The sequence below is a fragment of the Brachyhypopomus gauderio genome, chromosome 1 (assembly GCF_052324685.1).
Source record: "Brachyhypopomus gauderio isolate BG-103 chromosome 1, BGAUD_0.2, whole genome shotgun sequence".
Lineage (NCBI taxonomy): Eukaryota > Metazoa > Chordata > Actinopteri > Gymnotiformes > Hypopomidae > Brachyhypopomus > Brachyhypopomus gauderio.
This window is the reverse complement of record NC_135211.1, coordinates 30,702,667-30,730,331: the sequence shown is the minus strand read 5'-3', so window position 1 is coordinate 30,730,331 and position 27,665 is coordinate 30,702,667. Positions and strand designations below refer to the sequence as shown.

Below are 27,665 nucleotides of genomic sequence, written 5' to 3'. Positions count from 1 at the left end.
ACACTACAAATGGTACACAAACATGGGCTCTGATTAAAAGTATTCAGATATTTTCCATCTATTATAATCAGTGAACAGCTTTTGCACTTTATGATACAAAAGTTGAGGTTACAAAGACAAAATAACCCATCAATACATTTTTCTCCTTTATTCGTATTTCTTTCCTTTATAAAAGGGTGTCTTTGATTGACATGGCATATAAATGTATGTGTGCAAACAAAGCAAAATCAACAGAATCTTCAGCTCTTGTTCACTGTAGATTACAGTCAGAGAAACCATGAGGTGAGAGTGTCGTATAAAAATACCATACAGAGAATAGAACTTTAATATTACACACTTTAAAAATACACAATATCAATGCATACATTATTTCATAATCAAAATGCATAGGGATGAACACAATTAGAGCTTCATAAAGCTTTTGTAAAACTCAAAGCCCTATCTGGGCTTGGATATTGCATCTATAAAAACTTTTCTTTTATAGTGTTGTGTTTTTTGTCATTATGTTTTGTACTTCACACTTACAATACTTACAATGAATACTGTCATGAGAAGAGAGAAAAGCTAAAAACCTTGTCCACTGTTTATCTCTGGACAGTCTCAGTCTTAGCAAAACACAAACTGGACTTTTGACACGAGGCGCCTCTAGAACCAACATGTAGGTGGAACCCTGCTCACTTCAAAGAACTTTACATACAAAAAAGACGAACCAAAGTCACTGGTCTTGATTTTGTTCTGGTGAGTACTAGCACCCCATGAAAGATACAGATACATAAGAAAAGAACTAATTTAAAGGGGAAATGAAAGAAGAAAACAAATAAACAACAAACAAACTTTAGGAGGGAGCTTTGGGGAGACTCGCCCTGCGTCAGCTGAACAGAGCTGTAGACTATTCTGCTCTGAGGTACCCAAAGGCTGCTAGAACAAGAAGTTTCTGTTTTATTACAAATAGACCTTGCTTGTGCTTTCCAACACGGGGTTTAAGACCACGGGGCAAAGAAATAAAATCCACCTAATCCACAGATGATTGTGGAACAAAAGTGGCAGGCGCAGGGCCCAAAAGGCGCTCAGAGAGGCTGTCTGGCAGGGAGGGCGGGGCCCAAGAGCACTGGCCAATAAGCAGGGCTCTTTCATCCTGGTGGAAAAAAAAAACAACAATGGAAAAACAAAAAAAACAACAAAAGCAGAAGGAGCAAGAGAGGGTTAGGGCTAGGGTTAGGGTTAGTACTGGTTAGGGTTAGTCTGGCTGTACTGTGGCTTGCTGGGTGAGCCGGGCCACACCGCCAGCCTCTGGTAGTCGACCCCCAGTTTGGGAGATCATGAGCTTCATGAGCTTCAGTGGGGGCAGTGCCACGTCCTACAAATGAACGCCCTTAGATAGGAAATCTCCATCGACCATGTCTATCAATGAGTAATCTTTCATAAGATTTCATACATTTCCTAATACTCCATACTAACCATATCTCCAGGACACAAACAGACTGATAAAGGGTACGTTTAAGCACTGATATGCTTTGCACTTTATTAATTATCATATCAATGTCTATTTAATTCCCAGGCTGGAAATGAAGGCTGTATTACAAGAATATGTTTGCAAGTTGTGGTCACTGCACTCCACAGTTTAATAAGGGTCAGCCCTGATCTAAGGTCAGCCCTGATCTAGGTTCAGCCCTGATCTAGAGCCAGCCCTGAACTAAAGCCAGCCCTGATCTCCCTGCTAGCGTTACACAGGCTTTTCAGGAAGTTGAGACGAAAATAGACCCCAATGGAAACATTTGCAATATTTGGCGAGCTTCAGCAGCCAAACGATTGATTGGGTGCAAAGCCCACTGTAAGGGGAGAAATGTGTCCTTGGGGGCGGTAAGCGCGTGGGGAGTGATGGGGACACGGAGACGGAGTGCAGAGGTTCAGTGTTGGGGGAGAAAGGTGGCCCAACATGCCCTGCAAAAGCCCATCCAAGAACCGTAGTGTCAAACCTAGGAGTTTGTGCATGTGTGTGTGTGTGTGAGCTTCAGGGTCTTATTTCTCTGTCATGTCATCATGCACATGAGGCTACGTAAAACGAGAACACAAGCAAAGCAAGTGCATTAAGAGCCGAACCAAAGAGAGCCGCGTCTGTTCCGTCCTCTGGCAGTGCCAGACCCCCTCCAACAAGTAAAGGAATCAGAACTCTGACTGCGTTACGGGGACACGGAAGCTTCTGAGGTCTTTGTTGAGAAATCAAACAGCAACTTTGTTACTTTTAGTATTTGCCTGAGCATCTGAACACAGCAGGCAGTCTTGTGCATTGTTCTCGTCTACCCTATTGTCCTGTGTATGTGTGTGTGTGTGTACAACTAAATGTCCTGACAAGGGTAACAACATGTGACATTTTTGACCTTGTTGGGACCTCCCCTGTGGTCCCCATTGGTACTTTTTTAAAAACTAAAATTAGTTCTCAATTTGAAAAACTAAAAGCCAAATGACAGAGCCAAGCTACAGTAATCACTGTCAGTGGAAGGTCCCTACAAGGATAGTAAACAAGACTGTGTGTGTGTGTGTGTGTGTGTGTGTGTGTGTGTGTGTGTGTGTGTGTGTGTGTGTGTGTGTGTGTGTGTGTGTGTGTGTGTGTGAGAATTGGAGAGTGTTTGTGACTAAGCATGTGTGTGCCAGAGCCAATTTTAGGGTTGGGTTATACTGGGCATTACCCAACAATTTTTTAATTCTTTCCCATCTGAGTGGAAAAATACAGTGTTGAATGAAACATCATAGATTCTTTGTTCTCTTTTCGAAAAGGGAACAGACCTAAACAAAAAGGCAAACAAATGTAAACACCTTTCACAATGAGGTAAAAAAAAACAAATAAATTAAAAAAGGGATCTTCGCCCAGGTTGTGTTGTCTTGGTTTACAGGGCTGAACAACAGCTGCTATTTCTGTAAAAAAGTGTCAGCCTAGGTCAGGTTCCTTTTTCACACTTGTCGTATTGTTTTCCAGTCATCAAAGTCCTCCGTCCTCTGAGGACGCTGGCTCAAGTCCCGGCTTATGTTTTACTGAAAACAGAAGCCTTGTTTGTATGTGTTGATCACACATCGTTCCGCGGTGGGAGATGTCGGGGAGCTCCAAGAGGGGCGGGGCTGTTCCTGCCGTGCGTGTGTGTACCGTCACAAGTCCATCGTGGTGGTCACGTGTTCACGAGCGTGTGTGAGAGGGGTGGAGAGAGGGTGGCAGTCACGGGGCTGACCCACACCTGGCTGCCCAGCGCTGGGCTGGGCTAACGGGCTCCTGCTAACAACTAGCTCCAGTTTGTCCCCGGCTTCGGTCAGGAGCGGCACAGCCAAGCAGCAGTCGAAGTCCCGCGTCCGCACATGATTGACCTGGGGAGGTGACAGTCATCCTCATAACACAATGTCCTTGTTGGGAGTAAACATCACTGTAGGTACCGCCGCACATGAACCGCCACCACTGACTAAAACTGCAGCTGATTAAAAAAAAAGATCAGATCAGAGGATTCTGGGAATAAATGTCAGTTTTGTAATATACTACGTATGCCAAAGCTGGGCCTGCAGTCTGCTGAACACAAGGAATTAAACTGCGAAAAAAATATTAGTGTTGGCTGCATGTCTGCCATGGAGCAGATTTTACTGAGTGTATTTGTAGCTATTTTTCTGGCTTCATTAAAAGTCACCGAGGCCCAATCTGAACCTCTTCAACTGTGCATGTGAAAACAGGTGAAGGTATACTGAGATGACACAGTCAACACAGGCCCTCAAACACAGGGCAGAGGGCACAGGATATGTTCATGATCCCCTACAGTAATCAAAACACAACTCTATTACTAGTCCAATGTAGTCCAATGGCCCGAGACTGTAGAGATGTGATGGGTGTTTCTAAGTGACTAGTAGGAGTTTAGACTCTGAAAAGAAAGTGCTTTCAATGGTGGCTACAGTAAGAAAAAAGAACCTTTCATTATTTCTAATGTCCACAGATAGCTCTGTGGGCTGAGCGGGAAGGGCAGAGGTCAAGGGTCAGGTCAAGGGTCAAGTGGCGGCGCTGGCACCTGGAGGATCCTGTCGTACGGTCTCAGGCCTGCACGCTCCGCAGGGCCCTCAGGCCGGATCATGTTCACATACACGCCTTTCTCCAGGAACCCGTCCGACACGCTGAAGCCAAAGTCGTCCCTCTCTGGGTCTTTTATTACGGTCACCTAAGGAAGACGAAAGACTAAGGAAGACTAAACTACGCCAGAAAGTGCTCTGGCCCTCATGACTAGAGATCACAATATGGTTAAAATACCGGTTGTTCATAAACTACTTGTGTATACACCTAAAAGACATATTACACATATTAACAATCAGGTCGTTTCCAGTCAGTTATGAACATATGCAGGTGAAGGTGAAGGGATGAAGATGATGTCTCTGCAGAATCCCATGATGCTGTTATAAAGTTCCCATTTAACCAAAAATGGGGGACGATACTAACATAAAGGGAAAGTGAAGAACACCAAACACTGGGTGGATGTAAATGATAGTTACAGTTGTGCTCTGTTCACTTACATGGGTGTCAGCTGTGTTAAAAACTGCAGTCAACCACTACAGTAGAGGGTGCGACACATATTATGACTTCACTCCACTCGCGTATATTATAATTGGATCCAAGACCACAGATTCGACTGTGAGCCGCATTCTCGAATATTCCCGCATGCAGGCCGGGAGTCCTGTGTGCAGGCTGGGAGTCACGCAGGAGAGCCTCGACTGACCTTGTGCAGCTCCAGCGGGGTGGGTGACAGGATCTCCTGCATGTCCTCCTTGATCCGCCGCGACTCCCATGTCCTCTCCGACATGCGCAGCGTGCCCCTGTTCTTGGGTTCGTCGAACAAGCGCCCACCCCTCCTCAGTGGGCTGGCGCTGGGCGGGCCGACGGCTTCACCATGGGACCTGCCTCCCTCCACGCCCAAACTCAGAGCACTGCCCGTCATTATGGAGGCCTGTACCACAGGATAGGGGCGCCGTTTAGAAAACAACATGTGCTGGGCGATGAAATCTGTGCGTCCCAACGAGGAGCATCGAAGAACATCGAGGAGCCCCTCATGTGGGTCTGGATGCGTGCAAATGAGTTTTCTGTCAATTGCCAAAGAACCACATGTATGCCTGCGACCTATGCATCCTGAATTTATTAGATTCTGAAGAGCTCAATTTAAAGTCTTTTCTGCGTACATTCCCGACAGGTCTACTAACTGCGCCTGCACAGCTTTGTCCACTTTGTTAACCGATATGTTGATAATGGGCATTCTGACAGGCTAGACTTCCAGCTTTCTTTCTAAACTATTTCTGGTGTTCCAAACCATAACCTTTAGAAAATGTACTGTAACATAACTGGCAATGCTCAACTGGCATGTGGTGTATATGGGCTCTTATCTGGTTGTCAAGCTTGCCTGAACGTGAATGCTATTACGGTCTTCTGCTTACATGAAAAACATCCCACTTACAGACACGACTGCTACATGCTAGTGTTGGCTATATAAGCGCACAAGAGGGGTTCAGTGACCCGGCCATGTGCTTGTCCAATCACGTGAGCTCTAGTCTCAGCTCTGCCAAAGAAAACAACAATGTTATTAATAAAGTTTGATAACAGAACGTAGTGGAACAGTCTGTCCGAGAGGTCATTAGTATGTAGGGAAAGGACAAACACTGATCTGGGGTCAGTTTAGGCCACATATGGGGGGATGGGGAGAGTCGGGAAGCTGAACTGAGGTATTGTATGCGCAGTTTTGCTGCGTCATGTTTGGAGATCCAGTGAGTTGTAAGAATCCATTTAGTGCATTTGGTCTGGCTTACAGTCATATCTACTGTATTCCTATAACTGAGCGATACCCTTCATCACGGAGGTGGTAATGCTGCTCATTAAGCTAGTCAACACAAAACTGAAATGTTTTCCACTTCTGCAGTATACAGGCATTTAGTGCATAAGAGGCATTTAGTAACTTACCAATTCCCAGCAGAAAAACAAGTACCACAGCACCACATTAAGGTGTAGTTTGTGTTCATGCTGTTCAATAAAAAATAGCATATCCTACTGTATATTATACCAGTGTGAGCCAGGCAGTCAAAGTCAAATTTATTTATATTGTGCTTTTTACAACACATGTTGTCACAAAGCAGCTTTACAATCATATGGGGCCAGATCCCTAATGAGCAAACCAGGGGCGACAGTGGTAAGGAGAAACTCCCTAAGAGGCAGAAGGTTTGATTTTGTGATTAAACGTCTCCAGAGCTCTCAGCATCAACACATTCAGGTCAGATGAGCTTCTGTTTCGGGGTTTTACTTCATTGTTTGTTTCAAAGGTTCTATTGTAAGTTGAAGTTAACACTGAGCTGTCTTTGGAAGGCTGACACTACTGATGTACCTCTGGCATACATATCACCAGATACATCTTAATCATACAGGATCTACTTTATGTCATGTTAATTGAACCAAATATAGGTAACATAGATAATAAAACTTTTTAGGCAATTGTTTGGCAGAAATGCACTGTTAAACAGGTTCAAGAATTATTCACATTTAATTGCATAGAAATATATTTAAATCAAACTATTAGCACCCTCTAAGATCACCAGATTACTAGCAGCACACCTGCTCAGTAGTTCAGACTCACTTAGTCACGTCTTTCTTGAGTCTCAGCTTTGACTTATGAGACTTGTGATGTGATTAAGAACATGTGGACTGAGTATTACATGTTGTGCCATTGTCTAAACTGACAATATTGCTAAGTAACTAATTATTTCTTCTACATTAAAGTTGAGCCAACTATGAATCCCATGTCTTTTCAAATAAAAAAAGTATTACAGTAAATCTAAGACTCTCTTTTATAAAATATATTCAATGTTTATCTATGTTCCATGTGAACTGAACCTGAACTTGAGACCAAATGATCTGAAACTGACTTGACCGCAACATTACCAAATGACAATCACATGGCTTAAATTAATGGCAAAACAGTATAATATACTATCCTGATTCAGCTGTGTTTGAATATTGAGCTGAACGGTTTGTAGCAATGAGCAATCAATAACATTAAGTCAAAAAAACATTTCACATTTCATGCACATTTCATTTACATTTTGTCACGGTGAGGCGGCCCCCTACCGGCCGCCTCCGTCCACAGCGGCTGTTGTTGTTGTTGTCTGGTGACGTCATGTGCGTCCCTCAGGTGGGCAGAGCCCGTGATCCGTCTCACCTGAGGATCGTTTGTTTGCCTATATATGTCTTGTCTTTGTACCAGTTGACCGCTGGTCATTATGTCCTTAATTTGGAGATATTGCACGGGTTTTAGGTTTGCACACTTTCTATTAAACCATCCTTTTTCCCTGAGACTTGGCGTGATCGCTTCCTTTTAGTTGCTCACCCCTGCCCGTCACAGAATGACCAGCCACCCTTCGGAAGCCGCCGAGTCTCTTTTTCTTTCTCCTTCGTTCGTGGTCATGTCTCGTGGTAAGTGTTTGTCTGCGTGGTGTTTTGTTTGAAGAGCTCCGCCGTGCTTTTGTGTTTTGTGTGTGTGTGTGTGTGTAGCACGGCGAGGACCAGGGCAGTCTGCCCTGAGACAGCTCTTCGTGTCCGTTGTATGTTGCGAGAGTTCTGCCGTGCGCTTGTGTGTGTGTGGCACGGCGAGGACCAGGGTGTCTGCCTGGGTAGACTCTCGTGTGTGTTATGAATGTGTGTACATGTCGACAGACAGGGTTGCAACTACATACTTTCTGAGGAGTATGCAAACATACTATCGGCGCCCCCCACACTCCACCCCCCACCAACTCGGCAAAAAATTTTCTGGCATCAATTTGGCGCCCCCTCTAGTGCAGCGCCCCTATGCGTCGCATACGCTGCATACCCCCTTTTTGCGCCACTGTCGACGGACGTGTGGACCAGTGTGCGTGCTCGTTATGTTCTATGTTGAATGTTTTATGTGTGACGCGGTTGCCGCTCGTCACTGTCGCCTCGCTCCCCGTGTGTCGTGTGTTTAATGTGGGGAGCGACTGCGGCTCTGAGCGGCGCGCGTCACTGTGTGTTTGTGTAAGCAGAGCGCGCATGTGATGGGTTCCGTCTGTCTGTTTGTACACCGTTTTTTGTTTGTCTAGTATTTGCGTGTGTGTTTTGTCCTAGCGTGTTGTCAACTGTTACATGTAATTCCACGCATGCTCCTCCCCTTAAATGTGTGTTTGGGGAGGGACCAGCTGTGGTCCCGTGTCACTGGGTATGGCACGGAGGGCGTCTGAGGCGAGTTTGTGTTTATGTTGGTGTGTGTGTGTGTGTGTGTGTGTGTGTGTGTTTCTGTGCAGGTGCTTCCCCTTGGCGGTGTTGTGGTGTTCCTGGACTTTGTGGGGGTCTCCACCTGGCAGGAGCCCCCTTGTGTTGTGGGGTGACCGGAGCCTGGTCAGGAAGAGCCCCTCCCTAGAGGGATGGGGCCCCCGGATGTTTGGGGACCATGGGGCTCCGGTCTGAGAAGCTCCTGCTGGAGATGGAGATCCTCCCTCCTGCCCGGGGTGACCAGGAGGCCCTTGGGGCTGCTCCCTAGCCCGCGTCGGGGGTGCTCTGGGCCTCGGTCTCTGGCGCTCCTGGGTTGGGTGGAGGAGTCCACCGTGCGATGAGGGGCCCCGGGAGGGGTTGGCTCCCCAGGAGGCTGGGGTGACCCCTAGCCAAGGGCCGGGGTCAGCTCTGGGAGGAGGTAGGTCCAGGAGGAGAAGTAGCCACGCCTCGGGGAGGTAACCTGCACCCACACACACACTAAGGACGACAAACGTCGTAGCTCCTCGTCCTCACACCCTTGGGGCTCTCTGGCTAAACGCCAGTTAGGGCGTGAGGGCCCTGTGACCGACCGGGGCGTGGTTTTGTGGTGTTAACGGCCCGGTCGGTCCAGGGTCCCGCCCGGGGAGGAGAGCTGTTTAATGTTGTGTGTTTTATGTTCCAGCTCCCGGACGGCAGGAGGTGTGTTCCTGCTGGTCTCTGCCTTCCTGCCCCTTCGTGTTTTGTGTGCAGCCGCTGTGTGCCACACACCCAGTGGAGGGGAGTGCGGCTTGGTGGGGGGGTCTGTCACGGTGAGGCGGCCCCCTACCGGCCGCCTCCGTCCACAGCGGCTGTTGTTGTTGTTGTTGTCTGGTGACGTCATGTGCGTCCCTCAGGTGGGCGGAGCCCGTGATCCGTCTCACCTGAGGGTCGTTTGTTTGCCTATATATGTCTTGTCTTTGTACCAGTTGACCGCTGGTCATTATATCCTTAATTTTGAGATATTGCACGGGTTTTAGGTTTGCACACTTTCTATTAAACCATCCTTTTTCCCTGAGACTTGGCGTGATCGCTTCCTTTTAGTTGCTCACCCCTGCCCGTCACGTATTTCAAAAATACACATTTGCATGTGAATTCAGAAGCAGGCTTTCAGATATCAGATCTATCAGATGTGCACGTTTCCCACACACACACACACACACACACACACACACACACACACACACACACACACACACACACACACACACACACACACACACACACACACACACACACACACACACTTATATAACAGTACTACACTGTTATAGGTAACTGAACTAAAAATCTAGTGTTCAACCTGCCTATTTTTTTCCTCATAAAGCACAGGTGACGTTTGAATTTGTGAATGTATATAAATATGTATATGTTTATTTTGTATTCATATGTGCATTAACATAAACAGTGCCTACAAGTGTATTTGAATTCAAATGTGTATTATATGCATCTAGCTAACACCTGCTGTTTGGTCAAAAACAGGTAACTTATGACAGAGGCCATCTGAAGTTGACACAACACACAGGTCACGGAACTGGTGTGGTGTCGGTAGACATCAGCAGAAGTCCAATAGCAGTGCTGCTGTACTTTACAATTTACAATATATAGCAGCCTCTTTAGTGCAAGGTAGGTGTACATGATAGGGGTACCTGTTAAAGTGGCATCACAGTATAAAGTTATTCTGTTTCTACATTCATAGAAAGAGGAGGATTTGCTATGATATCTGAGCATGGTGCATTCTGAGGGAGCCTCTTCACTTAATGTGTATCCCACAACACATCATTTCCTTTATATGAGATGAGCCAATCCTTTTATAACTCTTGTGTCACCCTTCAGAGGAACAACATTCCCTCATTCTGCACGGCTGGCGCCACGAATGTCTTGGACGGGCAAGCGAGTGTGAGTTCTTTAGGGATGAGCTCAGCCCTCCACAGTTTACCTCGATCTCCCGGAGGAGCTCGGACTGGCCACACGTCTCCAGGTCCTCCAGAGCTTGGCACCAGAAGCTGTCCTCGTGATCCAGAATGAGGCCGTCTGCGTGCATCTGTCCGGCATATCTGCAGCAGAAAAGGGGACTGGAACACGTTAAAGACGGGTCGGGCCTGGCCGGGCCTATGGGATCCCTGGCACCACTGTGGGCATGGCTGGCAGGGCCAGAGAGCAGACACAGTGCTGTACAGCCCGTGAGAACAATCTCTCTTTTGTAATAACGTTGCGGTCTACGTTAGGAAATATCAATTCAGACTCTTGTATGGGGATCATATTTAGAAGGTCTTGATGTTTTCAGCAGGCTTCTAAACAGGTCTGCATGTTAAAAAAGAAACAGAAAGGAGGGAGAAATGGAAGACGGAAAGCAGTAGAAGGTCATGAGAGGTCAAAAGAAGCAGAGTCATTTTCTACCCACTGCGACCTCCGACCTGTTAACCAGGACCTGTCACACGCAATGTGTATATACCTAGTAGAAAACTAGAGAGAATGCTGTCATATTTATTACTGGTCACTGGTTATATTTCAGCTCTGCAGAATTAATTTGAACAAAGACTAAACAATGTCACTACAAAATACAGCTTTGAAAGTGAGAAGCAGGAGGGTTTGTGTTCTGAATGGCACGACATGTTGACGGACTCAGCTGGGAAACCAGCTGGATATTTGTTGTTCACAAACTAATTCTGCTAGGACAAACATCCAATCAAGAAACAGCAACCAGCCAATTGTCACCAAAAGTGCGGAGCTGACCTGTCCTTCGCAGACGGAGCCGTGAAACCACGCTCACCCCTCCACCCACAACAGCTGTCATGGAGGTGAAAAAACAAACACCACGTGCAAGTCAGAGGTGCAGCATGAGCATGAATCTGACACGTAACGGTCATGTGAGCGCTTTGTTAGCCCACACCGCACCTTCAACCAACAACCGCGGTTTGACAAGTGCCTGGTGTTATGGTAAAAGTAGAGAAGTGTGTGTGTGTGTGTGTGTGTGTGTGTGTGTGGGAGTGTTGGGTGAGAAGAGCGAGAACAGGGTAGAGAGAGAAAGAGTGATGTGAACTTTGCTCTTGTAGAGATTAAATGTGTTAATCATTGGCTCACATAAGGTGTGTATGTGTTAGAACCTGCGTGTTCGTGCTCACAATATACGCACAACAGCTAGCGTGCCACACGCAGCTAGAGAGATTCACGCAGCACCTACGGCCTGCTGCACCTACTCATCTTCTGATGTGATTGTGTCTTTTCTTTGGCACCAGGATTAGGAGGGGTGGAGGCATTAGGAGGTGCTAGCTTAATCCACAGCCACTTCTCCAACGCAGCAAAGACCGGTAGTATCTTAGTTACATGCAGCTCAGCTAGACTCACAGCTCCTTCTAATAAGTGAACACACTTTTTAATTTGTTGTACTGTCACCGAAGCCTCCATTCCAAACTGCTGTTCATCACTGTTGGAAGTTGCCATGGGAACTAAGTTGTCTTGGCACTGTAAGGAAGGAGCGTTGGCTCGGCTGGGTGGGGGTGCTCACCCTGCGGGTTTGTCCCAGTCGTCCTCGCTGAAGCCTCCATCACTGAAGGCGTAGTTCCTTCGGCGGGTGGGTGGAGGCGAGCTGGTGTGCGGTTGGGCACTGCGCCACTCGTGCACATGGAAGGCAATGCCCGTTGCCTGCTGAACAGAGGGCCCTATTGGGGGAGTGGAACATTAAACAGGCATGAGGTGTGTGTGTGTGTGTGTGTGTGTGTGTGTGTGTGTGTGTGTGTGTGAGTGTGTGTGTGTGAGTGAGTGTGTGTATGTGTGTGTGTGAGGGTGTGTGTTTGTGCCTGGGCTCTGAAACAGAAATGTCACATTTTATGGCTATGAGTGGTGCACATAACGACTATGGTTTGTATGAATGGAAAGAAAGATGATTGATTGAAAGAAAGATTGATTTGAGTGGCTCGAGTGTACGTGTGTGTGTGTGTGTGTGTTCATTTTACAATTTCTCCACAATGTTAAAAACACAACAAAAAACTGATTGTGAAAATGCAGCTTTAATGTATAAAATTGAGAATGTTAACAGAGACCTATTATGTTAATTGTAAATGTTCAGAATTTGATTTTGGGGGATAGATTTACACGCTTCAGTGTTTCAAAAGCACATTATTTTACTCACACTGTTTCATCTTCTTTCACCCCGTAAATGCTCCCGTGTCTTTAGACCCTCCCAACAGGCCCACACTGTTCTCAGTGCTGAACCACCAAAGCGGTTCCAACCCCATGCGGTCACCTTGACTACCATATCCAGCATCGGTGCCGGAGCCGTCCCAGGACTCCATGGCCGAGTCCACGCTGGGGACGGTGGTGGAGAAGACCTCAGACAGCTTACTGGTCTTCTGCGAGTCCGTCATCTCCGAATCTTCATTGTCGCTGAGGTCATTATCGAAATCATTGTTTTTCTTCTTCTCCTCCACTAGGGTGAAAAAACGATTTTATGGGGACGTGTTAATCAGCTAAAGATTCCTTGATAAGCTTCTACACAGAGCCTTACATTTGTTTTAAGAAATAACATACAGTATCATTATGGTATCTGAAACAACATACAGACACTGTATCTCAGCTGACTACGACATTTGATGTGCCATCTTTTTACTTGTTAGGAATGGAGATTTGGCAGATTTTACATTCAAAGGTACATCTCCCACACAAATTAAACTGCAATATATACACTAACAGGCAGAAGAAGAAAGATGTGACCATGTAAACACACTCAGGCTTTCATCTTTATCCTTGCTACAAGACATTAATACTACTGAATGCAAACCAAAGTTCCAAGCTGTGAAATTAAATCACTCTATACCATGTTGACATTATATGAAAATGCTCAATGGTTTAAAGAACAGCTTACAGTGATATTTGTACTGTAAAATGTTTAATTTACTGATCTTCATCAACAAATTTTATTAACAAAGTAAAAAATAATTATTGTACATCATTATACAATGACTAAGAATATAGTCATCATATTAAGAACATTGATTTATTTCTCTATCCCACTGAACTCAGTCCCCTCTGCAGTCACCCTAAGACCCTCCAGAGCTGGAGGTCCTGGCCACTGAAATGTGTTAGACAGTGGCTGTGTTCGAAATAGTCTACTACATACTACTGGCATACTGATCGAGCCCCAAATCAGTATGTCGTATGCAGTCTGTGACCAAAATGAAAATTTCCAGTACGCGAAACATACCCGGATGACCTACTACTTCCGCAAAATATTCCAGTACACGAACAGAGCTGTCTTCGTGGTGTACTGCATCCCATCATGCAACGCTACGTTCACGTGACCCCGTAGTGTGCTTTGATTTTGTCGCATACTGGAAACTGTACTACATACTACTACGAGGACCAGTATGCAGTATCCAGTATATACTGAGTCCAGTATGCAGTATCCAGTATGTAGTAGTCTATTTCGAACACAGCCAGTCTCATTATGTTCTACACAATACACATTTCTCTGATTTTTAAACTTAAATTTTTAATTGCTGCTCCACAAACAGAAAATAAGACTCTGTAAAGGAGATAATAAAAATGTGTAGATTTAAACATACTGTCTAAGTGTTTCTTGATTTTCAGGGTGACTGTCTCCCCCGCCGTCTGCAGTAATTGGATGGCCTCACTCAGCCGTCTGCCTTTCAGACTGACCAGGTTGATGGCCAGGATTCGATCTCCAACATGAATAGCCCCGGTTCTGTGAGCAGATGTGTAAATCTACATCACCCACACGTTAAATACATTATGTAGGTATGTTCATGAAAAGAGGTGCAGTCCATTCATGTTGAAAATACTTCAGTATTTCATTGTATATCTGATAAATGTTTTGTTTGGATTTTGGCTGGCAGACCTGCAGAACACAAGTTAAAAACATCAGGTAGAGCCATTTCTTCAACACACTGTTTCATGGGAAACAGAAAGACATAAGTCATTACCACATATTAAACTTCTAAACTCAGTAATGACTGAGTGTGAGCTCCAGAAATCCAGAGCATTTGTTATAAAACAAAGTTAATATACATCACGCAAGTCCTTAAAACATGCTGGGCTCTTTCTGATCGCAATAAAACAGAAACCTGATATGTGCCATCATAAAAGTAATGATGAGGTGGAGCATACACACGAGAGCCGTAAGCATGTACAGGGTCTCAAGAACGCCTGCTGTAAAGACCAGAGTTGCCTGGCACAGCAGTGGAAACCAGATAAACATTTAATCTTCCAGGACTGTAACTCTCTTTGGTCACTCTAGATCTCTTTAGCTTGTTTACTGTCCTTAACTCTCAGATCACAAGTGAACCTTGCGTGGCGTTATAAGAACTTTATAGAGGCTATAAGTAGGACTATAAAACTTGAGGACAAAGGCCTCTAGGTGCCTTTCAGTAAAGAGTGGCCATATGAGCTTGGGGAGGGTGGAGCGAATCATAGCGGGTGTAGCAGATAAACAGTGGGACCGGCGGCCTGTGCCATGTGGGGCCCTCACCTCTCAGCCAGGCCTCTCTTGGTGAGGCCAGAGATGACAATAGGGTCAAAGGGCTCCTCCGTGCCCGAGATGGTGATGCCCAGGGGGCCGCCGTAGCGTTTCAGCTCCACCGTGTAGATGATGGAGCCGGACGTCTCCTGTTCATCTGCAGGCAGGAATGTGTGGGGGAATCAGGCCTCGTGTCCTCACACACATCCAGAGCTGCGACAATCAAGTGCTCATGCTGCTGATCTAGCTGCTAACACAGTTATTACATTTTCCATTATGGCTCTTTAAATAGACACATGGCACCACATGAAGTTGCAAAGAGTGATGGGGAGGTCAAGCTAGGTCAAATTTGACCCGAGGTTAGTCATTTACGAGATATTCACCAGGGTACAATAACAAGCTTCATCCAATCATGTTTTTATTTAAGGACTGAGTGGGACTGCAACTCATAACATTGCAATTGCAAATTTGCAAATATGATGATGTAGTACTGTGGTAAAAGTAATTTTTTTGAAATGTGAAGTTGAGTATTTAAAAGCTAAATAAAAATGTAAAAATATCAATGAGTTAAACTTTAATAATAATTTTGAGTGAATCTCTGGTATGTAAAGTTACATCCAGTGGGTCGCATACATCCACAACTAATAGTATGAGGAATGAATTATTAAATTTTAACTGAATGATGAGAATTTACTCAGAATATAAATTCTCTTTGGTTGAGCCTTTGTCTCAAACAACTTAACCCTAACAAACCCAAGTAAAAGGCATTTTTACATCAGTATGATGAAACCCAGATAACTAGTCATCACATTACTATGATTATTTAAGAAACTATTAAGAATTATGTGCATTCTCAACAAACTCATCTGCATAAATAAGGTATAATGGACAATATGCCTAACAGCTATTGCAGCTAAAGCAGGGTTCTCTTAAAACTGTCAATGATGTGTGTGAATAATGCAATGGAAAACACTGAGTGAGTTTGTCTGTCCCTGGTGGCAGAGTCCAGAACTGCATGCCACATCAAGGCCTCAACATGGTCCATACACATTGTCCTTTAAATCAAAGCAGATACCTACATGCATGACTTCAAGCTTCAGCTGTCTAATTCCAGACTGAGCCACATTTAGAAAAAGCACACATTCAACATGAAACATCAGTCCAAATGATATGATAATGATAGAGGCATAATGTGTATTCCAAAAGGCATGTTTAACCTGTTATCAGGGCCTCTTAGTTCAAGCCCAAAAACCAAAAGCTATAAAGGCTGAATTGTTTTTTAATGTATTGTCCGATTCCTCCTTTACCCAACAATGATGTAACATGTGGCAAGTCTGAAGCCCTGAGCTTCCTCCTCCATTCTGTCTGTGTGTGAAGTCCTGGCTTTGATTGTAAGGTAACAGTGTCTTTGTTGCATATTTTCAAGGTTTTGACTTGTTGAACTTGCCCAGGCTGTCCTCTCTGAGGAATGACGGATGATTTCAGACACGTGTATGTCATCTCCCTTAATTACATGACATAACCTCCTGATTTAACTGGCACTGGCAAACAAGGCAATTTGTGATGCTATTCATCATCTGCCAAGAACATCCTTGATTTGTCAGAGGCAGAGAAAGAGAACGTATTTAAAACATAGTTTAGACATGTTTAGAGAAGAATGCATCTTGATGGTGACTTTTTAACTGACCTGAGAATGCACACACACACACACACACACACACACACACACACACGCACACACACTCACCCCACACGCGCAGGCGTGCACACGACACACACTCACCCCACATGCACGCATACACACACACACACACACACACACACACACACCACACACACACACACACCAGAGTTGTCTTCGTCTTTTCGGATCTTGAGTTTCACCAGGTCTTCGCTCTGCTGCAGGATCTGCATGGCGTCCTCCATCGAGCAGCCCTCCAGACGCATGTGATCTATCGCCAGCAGCTTGTCTCCCGGCTCCAGAGTGCCCGTTCTGTGGAGAGAACACACACACACACACACCACACACCACACCACACCGCAAGACCAGTGCATCTGATCAACCTTTAATCATTCAGACTCAGTCAGTCCACATCTACTTCTCCCATTCTCAAAAGTTAATTAAACTGCTTCCATTCACAGTAACCATATGATGGTTTGACACTTTTTTTTTTAGCTTCTTCAGTGACAGAGAGGAATGCACAAGTGAAGTCAAGTCACCTCATCAATATAAGCTTGTTAAGAACTTCATATTTAGAAAACGGCCATATTAATTACCTCATATTTTGAAAACAGCTGTATTAATAACCTCATTTTTAGAAAATGGCTGTATTAATAATCGCATATTTAGAAAACAGCTGTAATAAGTGGACCTTTGCTTCAGGGCCTGTAGCCTCACCTGTGAGCCATGCTTCCTTTCTTTATGTCGGATATGATGAGAGGGTCTTCTGGCTTTTTACTGGCTGTTGGAGGCAAAACATGCATCAACAATTTCACATTCCCACCTACCCCCTCACACACACACAATCTTAGGAGAAAACCTGGAACTGTATTAGACTTTGTTAGGGGGAAAACACAATAACAACATCATTAGTCAAACCCAGAAGCACTGAAAATAGATGTGCTTTGACTATGCTGCAGATCCCAGTGTTTCACCTCAAGGGAAGAAGTAGGTACAGAAAACCAAGGCCGCCCTCTGATGGTTGTGTATGGAACTGCACAAGATAAAACTTCCTTTAAGCACCTTTTAAGGTGCTCAGTGAAAAGGACAAGCTGAAAGGTGTCACTGGGGTAAGATGACAGAGCCGGGTTGCATTGCTACATGTCTAAATGGGAGAGAATTTGTGGGGCAATGGATGTACCACACACACACACACACACACACACACACACACACACACACACACACACACACACACACACTCTGGCTGAGGTTCAGCTCAGGCTAGGGGTCTCTAGTCATGGGGCACTTCAATTTAAAAAGGCTAAACCACTAATTATAAATGATTATCTATACTAAATAAGCTCCAAAACTGATGTGTCCCTGCACTGAAAAGTTAAACCATCAGGGCAGTTCAGCAGAATTTAGTCCTGATCCTATGTTAAGGATGAAAAATAGATGCAAAAATGGGGAGTGTCCAGCAAGCTCTGGCAACCAGGCCCTGGGAGTTTGGGAGAGTCAGCTCAATGTAAACATCACTGCAGAGGAGGAGTTATTTCCCATGGCAATATAATTCCATGACACGGATCCTGGCTGTAGTCAGAATGTGTGTAGGGTGTACCAGACTGTTGCATGTTTAACGTTTAAGTGGCATGCAGATAAATATTTTTACAATTAAATTGTCTTGTGTTGGATTCCTTTCTCTTGTGGTGGGCGTGAGTGTTAGTCATGCAGACAACACATGAAGTGCACCAGAAACCAAAAGGGGAAAAATAGGAAAAGTGATTAATAGAGTAAAATATGTAAAAATATGTAGATTCCAAATATATATTAGTGGTGGGCCGTTAACGGCGTTCGTTAATTTGATACTCTTATCGGGCGATATAAAAATGATCGCCGTTAATCTATTCTTAAAGTTGGATTGGGAACTGGGTCAAAATGGGTGGGCAAACTATGATGACTTTCAACTTGATAGTTTAGCTCGGCTGTATTCCTAACCAAATTGCACAGTAGGGGCGAGAACGAGTTTTCAAACCTGTGAATTACAAATCGTTCGTGTGTTTACATGGATGCAGCCACGAAGTCGCCAGGTTTGCTTCATGGAAAATTCATTTTTAGGAACGTAAAGTGTTACGAGCGGTCGTTTCCTGCATGGTCCTAGCGCTAGATTCGTCGCTATTTAAATATTTCTTTTTAACCGTTAAACTGCAGAGGACCAAAACCGGCCTTTGAAAAAAATTACGTAATTACAATTTACGTCCGTGAAGTTAAATGTTGGCTTACATTTCAAATATCATGTTTAGCTGAATAAACATGTTATCAACCCCTTTTAATGTACAGTATAGGCTTACAAATTCATGTTTAACTGAATAAACCGTTGAACACGAGTAGCCTACATTTTATGGGTTTCCATCCAAACCTTTCGAAAAAATAATGCGCAATTTCCAAGTTTCGGCAGAAAAAATGCGAATTAAGCCTTGTTTCCATTCATTACAGTTATGCGAATAAACTTTAGATCACGTGAGAGGACGCCAAACAATAGTGGTTTTACGTCCATCTGGCAGTTACGCATTTTTTGCACGTTGAGGTTTTGAAACATTTTTTTCTTTTTCTTTTCTATACATGGAGAAGTTAAACTAAATTTTTGCTCTCTCCAGAACTGTTTTTGTATGCATTTGCCATCTTTACATCGCGATCATGTACAGAACCACATGACTTGAGGCATGATACGTCATCGTTTATGCGAAAAACCCTTTTCCATCCAGTTTTTTCGAATTTTGGCAATGCGATAGTCTAACTTTTCCACCTCTTCCTAGCGTAAAAATCTTTTTGCGATATTTGGGGCTTTTTAAAAATTTTGGTCTTTTTCCATCCAGCTCTTTTCATGCGCATTTTCAAATTGCGCAAAAACTCGGTGGATGGAAAACCCTGTGATGCATTTTGGAAACAGGAGATGAGCCCCTGGTTTAACGCCCCCCCCCCCCCCCCCCCCCCCCCCCCCATATTAAGAAACCCTATCTCAAAAACTGACTTTTAGTCATTACTTGGGTAGCACGCATATGAGCCATGTTAATATAGATTAATCTATATTATATATTTATTATAATCTATATAATTATATATATAGATTTCAGTGAAAAAATTATATATATATATATATATATATATATATATATATATATATATATATATATATATATATATATATAATGAACTGGTTGATTATATATATATATATATATATATATATATATATATATATATATATAATGAACTGGTTGATTTGTAAGAATGTATCACTGACCACTGCATGTCAGTGCTGCCACAGTAAGAGTCCTCCCAGTGTGAGGGAACTCTGATGCTCCAGTAGCTACGTGATGCTGGGTCTTACCGCTGATAGTGATGCCAAGCTCAACTCCTCTCTTCCTAGGTAGCTTCACATGGAAAGTGCCACTGCTAGGCACTACAGACTCTGGTGAACAGCAAAAAAGCTTTGAAGACATGCCAGACTTGATCTGTATGAAACTACATAAAACATCTGAAATATCTTTTTCGTATCTCACAGTTTTTTTAAGAGAATCCATCACATGCATTGTTTTTGCTTCCAGGGTTTTTTGCTTTAAAAAAAGCTACATAGATTCCATATTTAGATTTAACCAACCTGCTACATCAAATTCAATCTCAAGTGTGACTTTATTGGTCAGCGCAGCATCTCGAAGCAGCTGATTGGCCTCCTCGAGGGTTCCATCCTCTGTGGGAATCCCGTTGATGGATAAGAGTCGGTCCCCAACCTGCAGCAAACCACACCTGCCAAAAGAGTGTCTCAGAATGACACTGAGAATTACCAGCTGGACAAAAGAACCTGAAACAGGTCCCAGGTGATGCCCAGGACAGCTGAGACTTCACTCAGCTCAACATTTAGTTTATTATTAACTATTAACGTAGCCCTGTCTGTGCATATGCTGGTTAGATACGAGTGGTGAATCAAACCAGATGAGTCAGGCTTGTTGAGATGTGGAGGTGTGGGGCACCAGTGCTGTGTGGTCTCTGCCACCACATTTAAGAGGCAGCAACAGAGGCACCAGTTCAGACCTGTAGTCCTTCAGCCCTGTTCTACTGCAGCAGTAAGTCGGTGTGTAAAGCTCTCTGCAGGGTCATTGCTCAGAAACATCTAAGCTACGCTGGGAGCTAAATCATCTAGAGGTCTATAAAAAGAGACTTTAGAGATGTCAAGGTTTAAAACATAAGAAGATTGCTTTTCACATTTGGTAGGGGACTCTAGACGTAAGGTTTGAAAGTCGGTCGAAAACAGCAAATAAAGACAGTAAGCTACACAGACACACTACGGACGTTTCAGATGTAATTAAACTTTTCTCACGTTAAATGTCAACTCAGTCAAGGAACGCCTGTCATCCCAGTTACACACTTGAAGAAAGAGATTTCAAATTTGACCTACTGGTTGGTTCTGTTATGCAAAGACATCCACCCAAAGACAACATTAGGGAGAATAGTAAAATTACAAAGGCAAAGAAAATACCAATAATAAACAAGGTTTTTGAAGAAACTTAGCCAACATCCCCCAGTAAATCAGTGGATCAGTAAATCAGTGGACACATGATTAGGTGACTTTGGGAAAAGGAAATGAATCACTCCATAACTAAAAAACCAAACACATAAAACAGAGGTGGGTTTTTTTTCTCCAGAAGCTGCGTGTGAGATCATAGGTGCTCAGCCAGACATCCTGCATGACTTCCCACAGCACACTGTAAACAAGCAGGAAGACAAACAAAACAAATGGAAAACTTGGAGAACCTGGTCCTGGTTGTTCCTAATGAGACCAAAAAAGCACAACCTGCCGGCCTGGCGCTCTGTCTGCCACACGCAAACCTGCCACACAACACCGCCATCCTTTCAGAGACAAAACCCCACAGAGCCTCCGCCGTCCTGTCAGAGACCAAACCCCAACCTCAAATTGCATTGATATGAGGAGAAAGTCTCCCCAGGAGGTCTGACCCAGATTCCGGAGCAGAGTCGTCTCTCACTTGGCCTGATAAGGCCTGGATAAATTCTCTGTGAAGTCCAGAGATGGCAGAGAGTCTCGCGCAAATACACCCCCCAGCCCCCCCAGCTGCGCATGTCAAGGCAGCGTTCAGTGTAATTTTCATATTACCAGAGAATAAACGGGTCTGAGTCACTCTTCAGGATGTGGAGGGTGAACTGGTGATGTGATGAGGAGAGAGCAGTGCAGTGTGGGAGATGACGTGATGACACAGGGCCCAGTTCTGTAAGGAGTGTGTGGGCACTCACCCGGCTCTGTGTAATATAGACATGCCACTATAGTGTGTGTGCTTCTGCTCTGTTTGTGTGTGTGTTGTTCATCAGAGTCAGAAAACCTATTTGTGTGTGTGTGTGTGTGTGTGTGTGTGTGTATGTGTGTAAGCGTGTGTGTGTGTGTGTGTGTGTGTGTGTGTATGTGTGTAAGCGTGTGTGTGTGTGTGTGTGTGTGTGTGTGTGTGTGTGCGCATCTGGGGGCGGACTACAAGAGCCTCCTTTGTAAGCTACATCGCCACACTCTGTGATCTGATCAAAGGCAGCAACAAGGAGCTTACATAAAAGAGCTAAATGTGACTGCAGGTGAATCACCCAATCAATCCTGCTTAAACCAGCCCACGTCTTCAGGAGAACATTAGCACCATGAACACAGGAGAACATGTTCCGCCACTGCACATTAGACATGTCTCAGTGTCCTGGCATCATAACCAATGAATATACTGTTGATTTAAAACAAACAATCCCTACATGCGAAACACATTAGGTCTCCCAATAACGTGGCATTTGATTGTTGTCGTGACAAACCCTCTAAGAATATCTAGAATTATGACTGAGTTGTTAATTGTGCGGCAGCATTATACACTATTGTACTAGTTGCTTATCTGGGGAGAACCATCCAGATCTACAAATTCTAAAGACTGTAACACACAAACTGACAAATCGACGACGCCATCTGGGTCCGGTGTCAGCCAGAGGAGGATGGGTTCCCCCCCTGAGTCTTGGTTCCTCTCAAGGTTTCTTCCTCATGCAAAAAAACTAGGGAGTTTTTCCTTGCCACTGTCGCCTTTGGCTTGCTCACTGGGGGCTAGGACTCGGCACTTGTAAAGCTGCTTTGTGACAACAACTGTTGTAAAAAGCGCTATATAAATAAAATTTGATTGATTGATTGATTTACGATCAACTGAGCTTTGAAACATCTAGATCGAAGGTTCAGTTCGGAACTCAGGAACTCAGCAACGTCAGTTCCCCTGAAGTAAAGTGTGAATGGATACGGGTGTGTTGTCACTCACTTTTCGGCCGAGCTGTCGGGCTCGATGAAGCGGATGACAGGAGGTGTGGAGAGGGTTTCAGTGGCAAATATTCCTCCTTGCAACTGAACTCCAAAGCCATTGAGAGGATCTCCTCTTAGGGTAACCTCACTGGACTCCGTATGCACTATCTGGCCTCCTGGACCCACTGAACTGGAGGCAAGAGACACTGCTGAAAAAGGAGAAACTTCTGGTAAGTGATGCTGAACCATCTGGGAAGTCAATGAAAGTTCAGGTTTGCTAAATGCTACAATTATTGCCACTAGTACCATAAGCATTAATTTCATCATCATTTTACACTGACTCATAGCTTTGAATTAGCATACTGGAAATACAGTTAAAATTGTTCTATAAGGTCCATAGGGGATGGTATATATGCATAAATTATAAATGCATGGAAAGCTGATGAGAGCTGTGAAAATGAGAGCAGTAGTAGTTGCACAGTCCACTGTGCAAAGAAACATCGGGTCTCATCAAAGATGCTTCTGTCGCTTCAGATACCCTGAAGCGTTCCTTCACTTTCAAGCTTCAACATTTACACACCAATGATTGAATGCCTTTTAGACAGTTTGTGTGTGAGCTGTGAGTTCACACATATAACAGCTGCCCCACACACACCTACACACACAAGAACTTACAAGAGCTCTTATGATCTTTTTTCCTCTGTCTCCTCTTGAGCAGAGAGTTGCGAGGACTCATGGGATGGCTGATCCGTGGTAGGGTGCTGGACGATTGACTGCTCATGCCTGACATCGCCGTGGAGCCAGGAGAGAAATTAGTAGAAACTAGAGCTAATGGTAGAGATAAAGGTAAACCGCCATGCACGCACGCACACACACACACACACACACACACACACACACACACACACACACACACACACAGGGCTTCAAATCGCAGTACCTTTTCCAAAAGACATGTCTGATTCTTGCTCTGTCAGTGAAATCATGTTTTTTTCTACCATCTTCTCTACTCTCTACTGCGTATTACTTTCAATTTCTCTGAGATGTTGTTATCCAGAACTTTAAAAACTAACACAAAAGAGTCAGTCAAAGTTACAAAAACTGAATTATGTTTACTTTTAACTATAATGTTCCCACAGGACACAAAGATAAAGGATTTTTTAAGCCACCTTAGAAAGCCCGACATGTCTGCCAGTAAAATTCATGTTCACCACCCACTTTATTAGAAGCATTTCATGATAAACACCTGCGTGTCTACAGTTAGTGTCTCTTTCTTGCTACAGCCTATTGAAACAGACTGTGGCCAGTGCGGAAAACTAAACTTGGTTCTAGATAGTGGATAGATTTTCCTTGGTTCTAGATAGCGGATCAGACTTTTATTTGAATATTGATTCTGGCTGAGAATAGGAGACCCGGAGCTGGTACTGTGGGTTTAGGACGGTTCCTCTGCACTTGTGACTCTCTGTTGCAATTATGGAACCTCTCCACACTGCACAACTCAGTGATTCATCCTGCTCAGAAATGCCTCATCTAGTTCAGCTGATTTTTACACTCGGAGAACATGAAACGGACAAACTATCTGTGCGGTGCACACGGCTGCCGGGATGGAGTCTGGAGACGTCTGCTCTAGGCTGAAGAACAGGTACATTCTCAGCAGGGATGAGTGGCAGAAGGATTTGCTGTGCATCAGTGGTACAGTCTGTGGATCAATAAGGTGTTAGCTGGTAGTTACATCTGCAGTAGTCCTGAGAGCTGGAGGGGTTGCTGCAGGTGGAACTCCACGTGGAGTTCTTACAGTGGCTGGGGTGCTGGGAATGGCAGTAGTTCACACAGGGGTCCCAACAATGTGGGTGGTCACTCTTCTGGACTTTCACTGTAAAAAACCAACACACACACACACACACACACACACACACACACACACACACACACACACACACACACACACACACGCCATAATGTCACTCATTCAGCACTCTACTGAGATCCTCATCCATGCTGTACATATTATGTAACTGCTATGGTGACAAAACACAACACATTATTTGCTGACATGCTAAAATGTATAAAGTGTTTTTGGAAGGTTAAATATTCCCCATCCAGACAAATCCAGTCTCACTGAGGTCTAGATGACATAATGCAACCACCAATTTAAATCACAGCCCCACACATAAAAAGGTTAATTCCCAGGTTGCACAAAATGTACAGTGTTGTGTGCAGAGATGATACAGTATGATCATGTGTCTTTGTGCATATTCCCACCGTTAATAATCCCCACAGAGTTTGGAGCCCCGGAGGTCTGCTTAAGTTATACATGAACAATCATCTCTGTTCTAAACCACTGGACTGGAAAACGCATGAACATCCATAACAATGAGGAAGTCCATTTGGAATGGGTAATGAAATCCCGTCTGCTAGCGGCTGAATGAAAAATTGTGTGTGTGTGTGTGTGTGTGTGTGTGTGGTTGTAAACTATCCTTCTATTCATTGCTCAGTGCTGTAGCATCTTACAACAACGTTTTGAAACATGCTACAGGAGTCAAAGTCTTTTTTGGAATCTGAATGACATGCTAGAATTATTATTCACACGCTAGAATTATTATTCATTATTGTTGTGATTGTTTAACTGAATGTAAAGAACAGGCATTCACAACACTACAGTAAATAGGGCCACAGTGTTTAAGCTCTGAAATGGAGCACCACAGTAGTGAGTTCTAGGTCCTGTGGTGCTTCTCAATACTCCATTCATATCTACATCTACAAATATGCGATTTAAATGGAACACGGCAGACTAATACATCATGGTTTAGCTTGTGGATTTTACATATATTAACTAAATAAATGATTTGTATTTTACTGAGCTTGTCTTACAGAAAAGGTTTCCATAAGGCAACATTACTGTTTGCTGTGATGAAAGGTGCCAGTGATGGTTGAGGGTTCAGTGATGGTGCCGGTGAGCCACTTCAGCCGCATCAGAGTGATCTGACAGGCGCCAGCTAACTTTCAGCCTCCGTCACGGGATGAGCAAAAACCTAAGGAGCTTTACAACATCCTGTGATGTGACTGTGTGTGTATCTGTGTGTGAGCACATTAAGGTATTTAATAAGATGCACACACTCACATCATACCAGATTATATAATCTCGCATTACTCTCTCATTAATCTCACACCCCAAGACTAGAAACGATGGAAAACTACAGAGAGGGGGGGTGGGGGGGTTGTGTGTACTGGTGCGGGGAGCATTGCGGGTGGTCCATGGGCGTCAGGGTCAACGTCGCCATAGTTACAGATCCCTGTCAGGGAGACAGCTTGTGCTTTAAGTTCCCAAAATCCAGCAGCGGCAAATCCTGCCTCCGGAACTCAGCCTAAACCCACACGCTTCATATCTCCAGGAGACGCATCTCGGCCCGGGAGTGTATGCAACACCACAACAGTAATGGCTGCTGGGCACCTGGGCCGTGTTTTGGGGTTTAAACGCATTAAGGAGATTACAATGATGGCTTTCAAAAGCCACCACTTCAAGCGCCTAAAGCATGGAGTTCAAAACCAAGATGTGAGGAACATTTAGTTTTGATCTGCGGAGTCATTTTTCAGAAGGTTCCTGGCACTGTCATGTTTGGATTTTTAGAAGCATGTGTGGAACAATTTTTAAAACTTTGACTATGTTATATAGACAAAGAATGCTAACTAGCTCTCAAGTCAAAGACACCAGAGAGCCATAGAAACACACGGGGAGTTCCCACCAAGAAGAGCAAGTCATAAAACTTGCCATATCATTCCATATGTTACATTTTCATATGTCACATCTTTACATTTTTCATGCCCAAGGTATTAAAAATGACATCAAACTTTCATATGATGAGGGCCCCTTTTTCCCCAGGTCAAGTTTTCACCGTAACATCAAAGCTCCACTGCTGGGTGTCATTTCTTCATTAAAGCTTTACTGGAGACCTCAGCCTGTTTCAGAGGGAGCTGACCCACTTACTGCACCACGGCACACACTAGTGGCACGAATCAGGATGTACAAGATGCAAACGACTCTCTGAACGAATCATGGAGTTACCTATGCTACTGTCCGACGGTCCAAGAAAGGGGAAAGAGCACAAAGCTTACAAAGTTAGAGCGCGTCCCCGGTACAGTAAGACATGGCGCGTGGGCGAGGGCTTTCTCCCAGAGGCTCTCTGCTTTTGCTAAGTTGCGGTGAGGCACGGGGGCCCATAGGAGGCGCTGTGGGACGGGGATGGGAGTCACTAGACTCGCGTGGGATGAAAGTGCAGTGTTTCTAGGGTTTGCGGCTGTGAAGAGACGCTCCTCTGATGGCAGGAAGAACATCAAAGCTAGAGGAAGCACAACCACCAAAGGATTTCACACCCTCCGCGTTCTTGTAGCCTCGGTGGAGAAGCGGCACCAAGAGAAACATGCCCCCAGAACACGTCTCAGGGCATTTGTTACTGGGAACATTTACTAAATTGGTGAATCATAGAGGAAGTTTCACCAGCTATCAAAGCATTAAAGAACAAATTCTTCTGCAGCACAAAAACATTACCAAGGCAACGCATAAGCTGCTAATGTGGTAAATGAAATAAGTCCATTAAACCGCTGTGCTGTGCACTATTAAACATCTGTTCATCAAATGTTCCCGTGTAGAAATAGGGCACAAACCCCCACATGCGCGGGAGCCGAGTGCCTCCGTGTGATTTCTAGGGTGAGTGGGTCTCCGTGATTAAATCTGGCCTGCAGTCCAAAGCTCACGGGGCGGCATTAAGCAGGAAGAGGGGCTAATTAAAAGAGATGACAGCAGATGATGTGATGGAACAGGCTAGTGTGTGTGTGTGTGTGTGTGTGTGTGTGTGTGTGTGTGCGTGTGTGTGTGTGTGGTGTGTGTGTGTGTGTGTGTGTGCGTGTGTGTGTGTGT

At 44.5% G+C, this 27,665-nt stretch overlaps 1 protein-coding gene and 1 long non-coding RNA gene across 11 annotated transcripts in view; one reads left to right on the top strand and one right to left on the bottom strand.

Annotated features, from left to right (window-relative positions):
- Nucleotides 1-133: 133 nt before the first annotated feature.
- Nucleotides 134-27,665, bottom strand: part of grip2b (glutamate receptor interacting protein 2b) — a 186,448-nt gene continuing 158,916 nt past the window's right edge. For 8 of the 10 annotated variants that reach the window (XM_077008451.1, XM_077008467.1, XM_077008408.1 and 5 more), the window contains exons 10-24: nucleotides 24,483-24,623; nucleotides 23,426-23,578; nucleotides 22,770-22,959; nucleotides 20,090-20,235; nucleotides 19,820-19,900; nucleotides 17,167-17,230; nucleotides 16,616-16,761; nucleotides 14,781-14,925; nucleotides 13,858-13,997; nucleotides 12,540-12,722; nucleotides 11,802-11,955; nucleotides 10,233-10,350; nucleotides 4,737-4,964; nucleotides 4,038-4,184; nucleotides 134-3,354 (exon numbers count right to left, since the gene is read on the bottom strand). In XM_077008451.1, coding sequence (XP_076864566.1) covers nucleotides 3,142-3,354; nucleotides 4,038-4,184; nucleotides 4,737-4,964; nucleotides 10,233-10,350; nucleotides 11,802-11,955; nucleotides 12,540-12,722; nucleotides 13,858-13,997; nucleotides 14,781-14,925; nucleotides 16,616-16,761; nucleotides 17,167-17,230; nucleotides 19,820-19,900; nucleotides 20,090-20,235; nucleotides 22,770-22,959; nucleotides 23,426-23,578; nucleotides 24,483-24,623 — 2,249 coding nt within the window. In that variant the 3' untranslated portion in view covers nucleotides 134-3,141. The remainder of the gene's footprint in view (nucleotides 3,355-4,037; nucleotides 4,185-4,736; nucleotides 4,965-10,232; nucleotides 10,351-11,801; nucleotides 11,956-12,539; nucleotides 12,723-13,857; nucleotides 13,998-14,780; nucleotides 14,926-16,615; nucleotides 16,762-17,166; nucleotides 17,231-19,819; nucleotides 19,901-20,089; nucleotides 20,236-22,769; nucleotides 22,960-23,425; nucleotides 23,579-24,482; nucleotides 24,624-27,665) is intronic. The other 2 variants (XM_077008417.1, XM_077008433.1) reach the window with 2 other exon arrangements.
- Nucleotides 10,394-18,103, top strand: LOC143516730 (uncharacterized). Its single transcript, XR_013131773.1, has 4 exons — nucleotides 10,394-12,684; nucleotides 12,910-12,941; nucleotides 13,883-16,259; nucleotides 16,674-18,103. It is a non-coding gene; the product is annotated as an uncharacterized LOC143516730 (long non-coding RNA).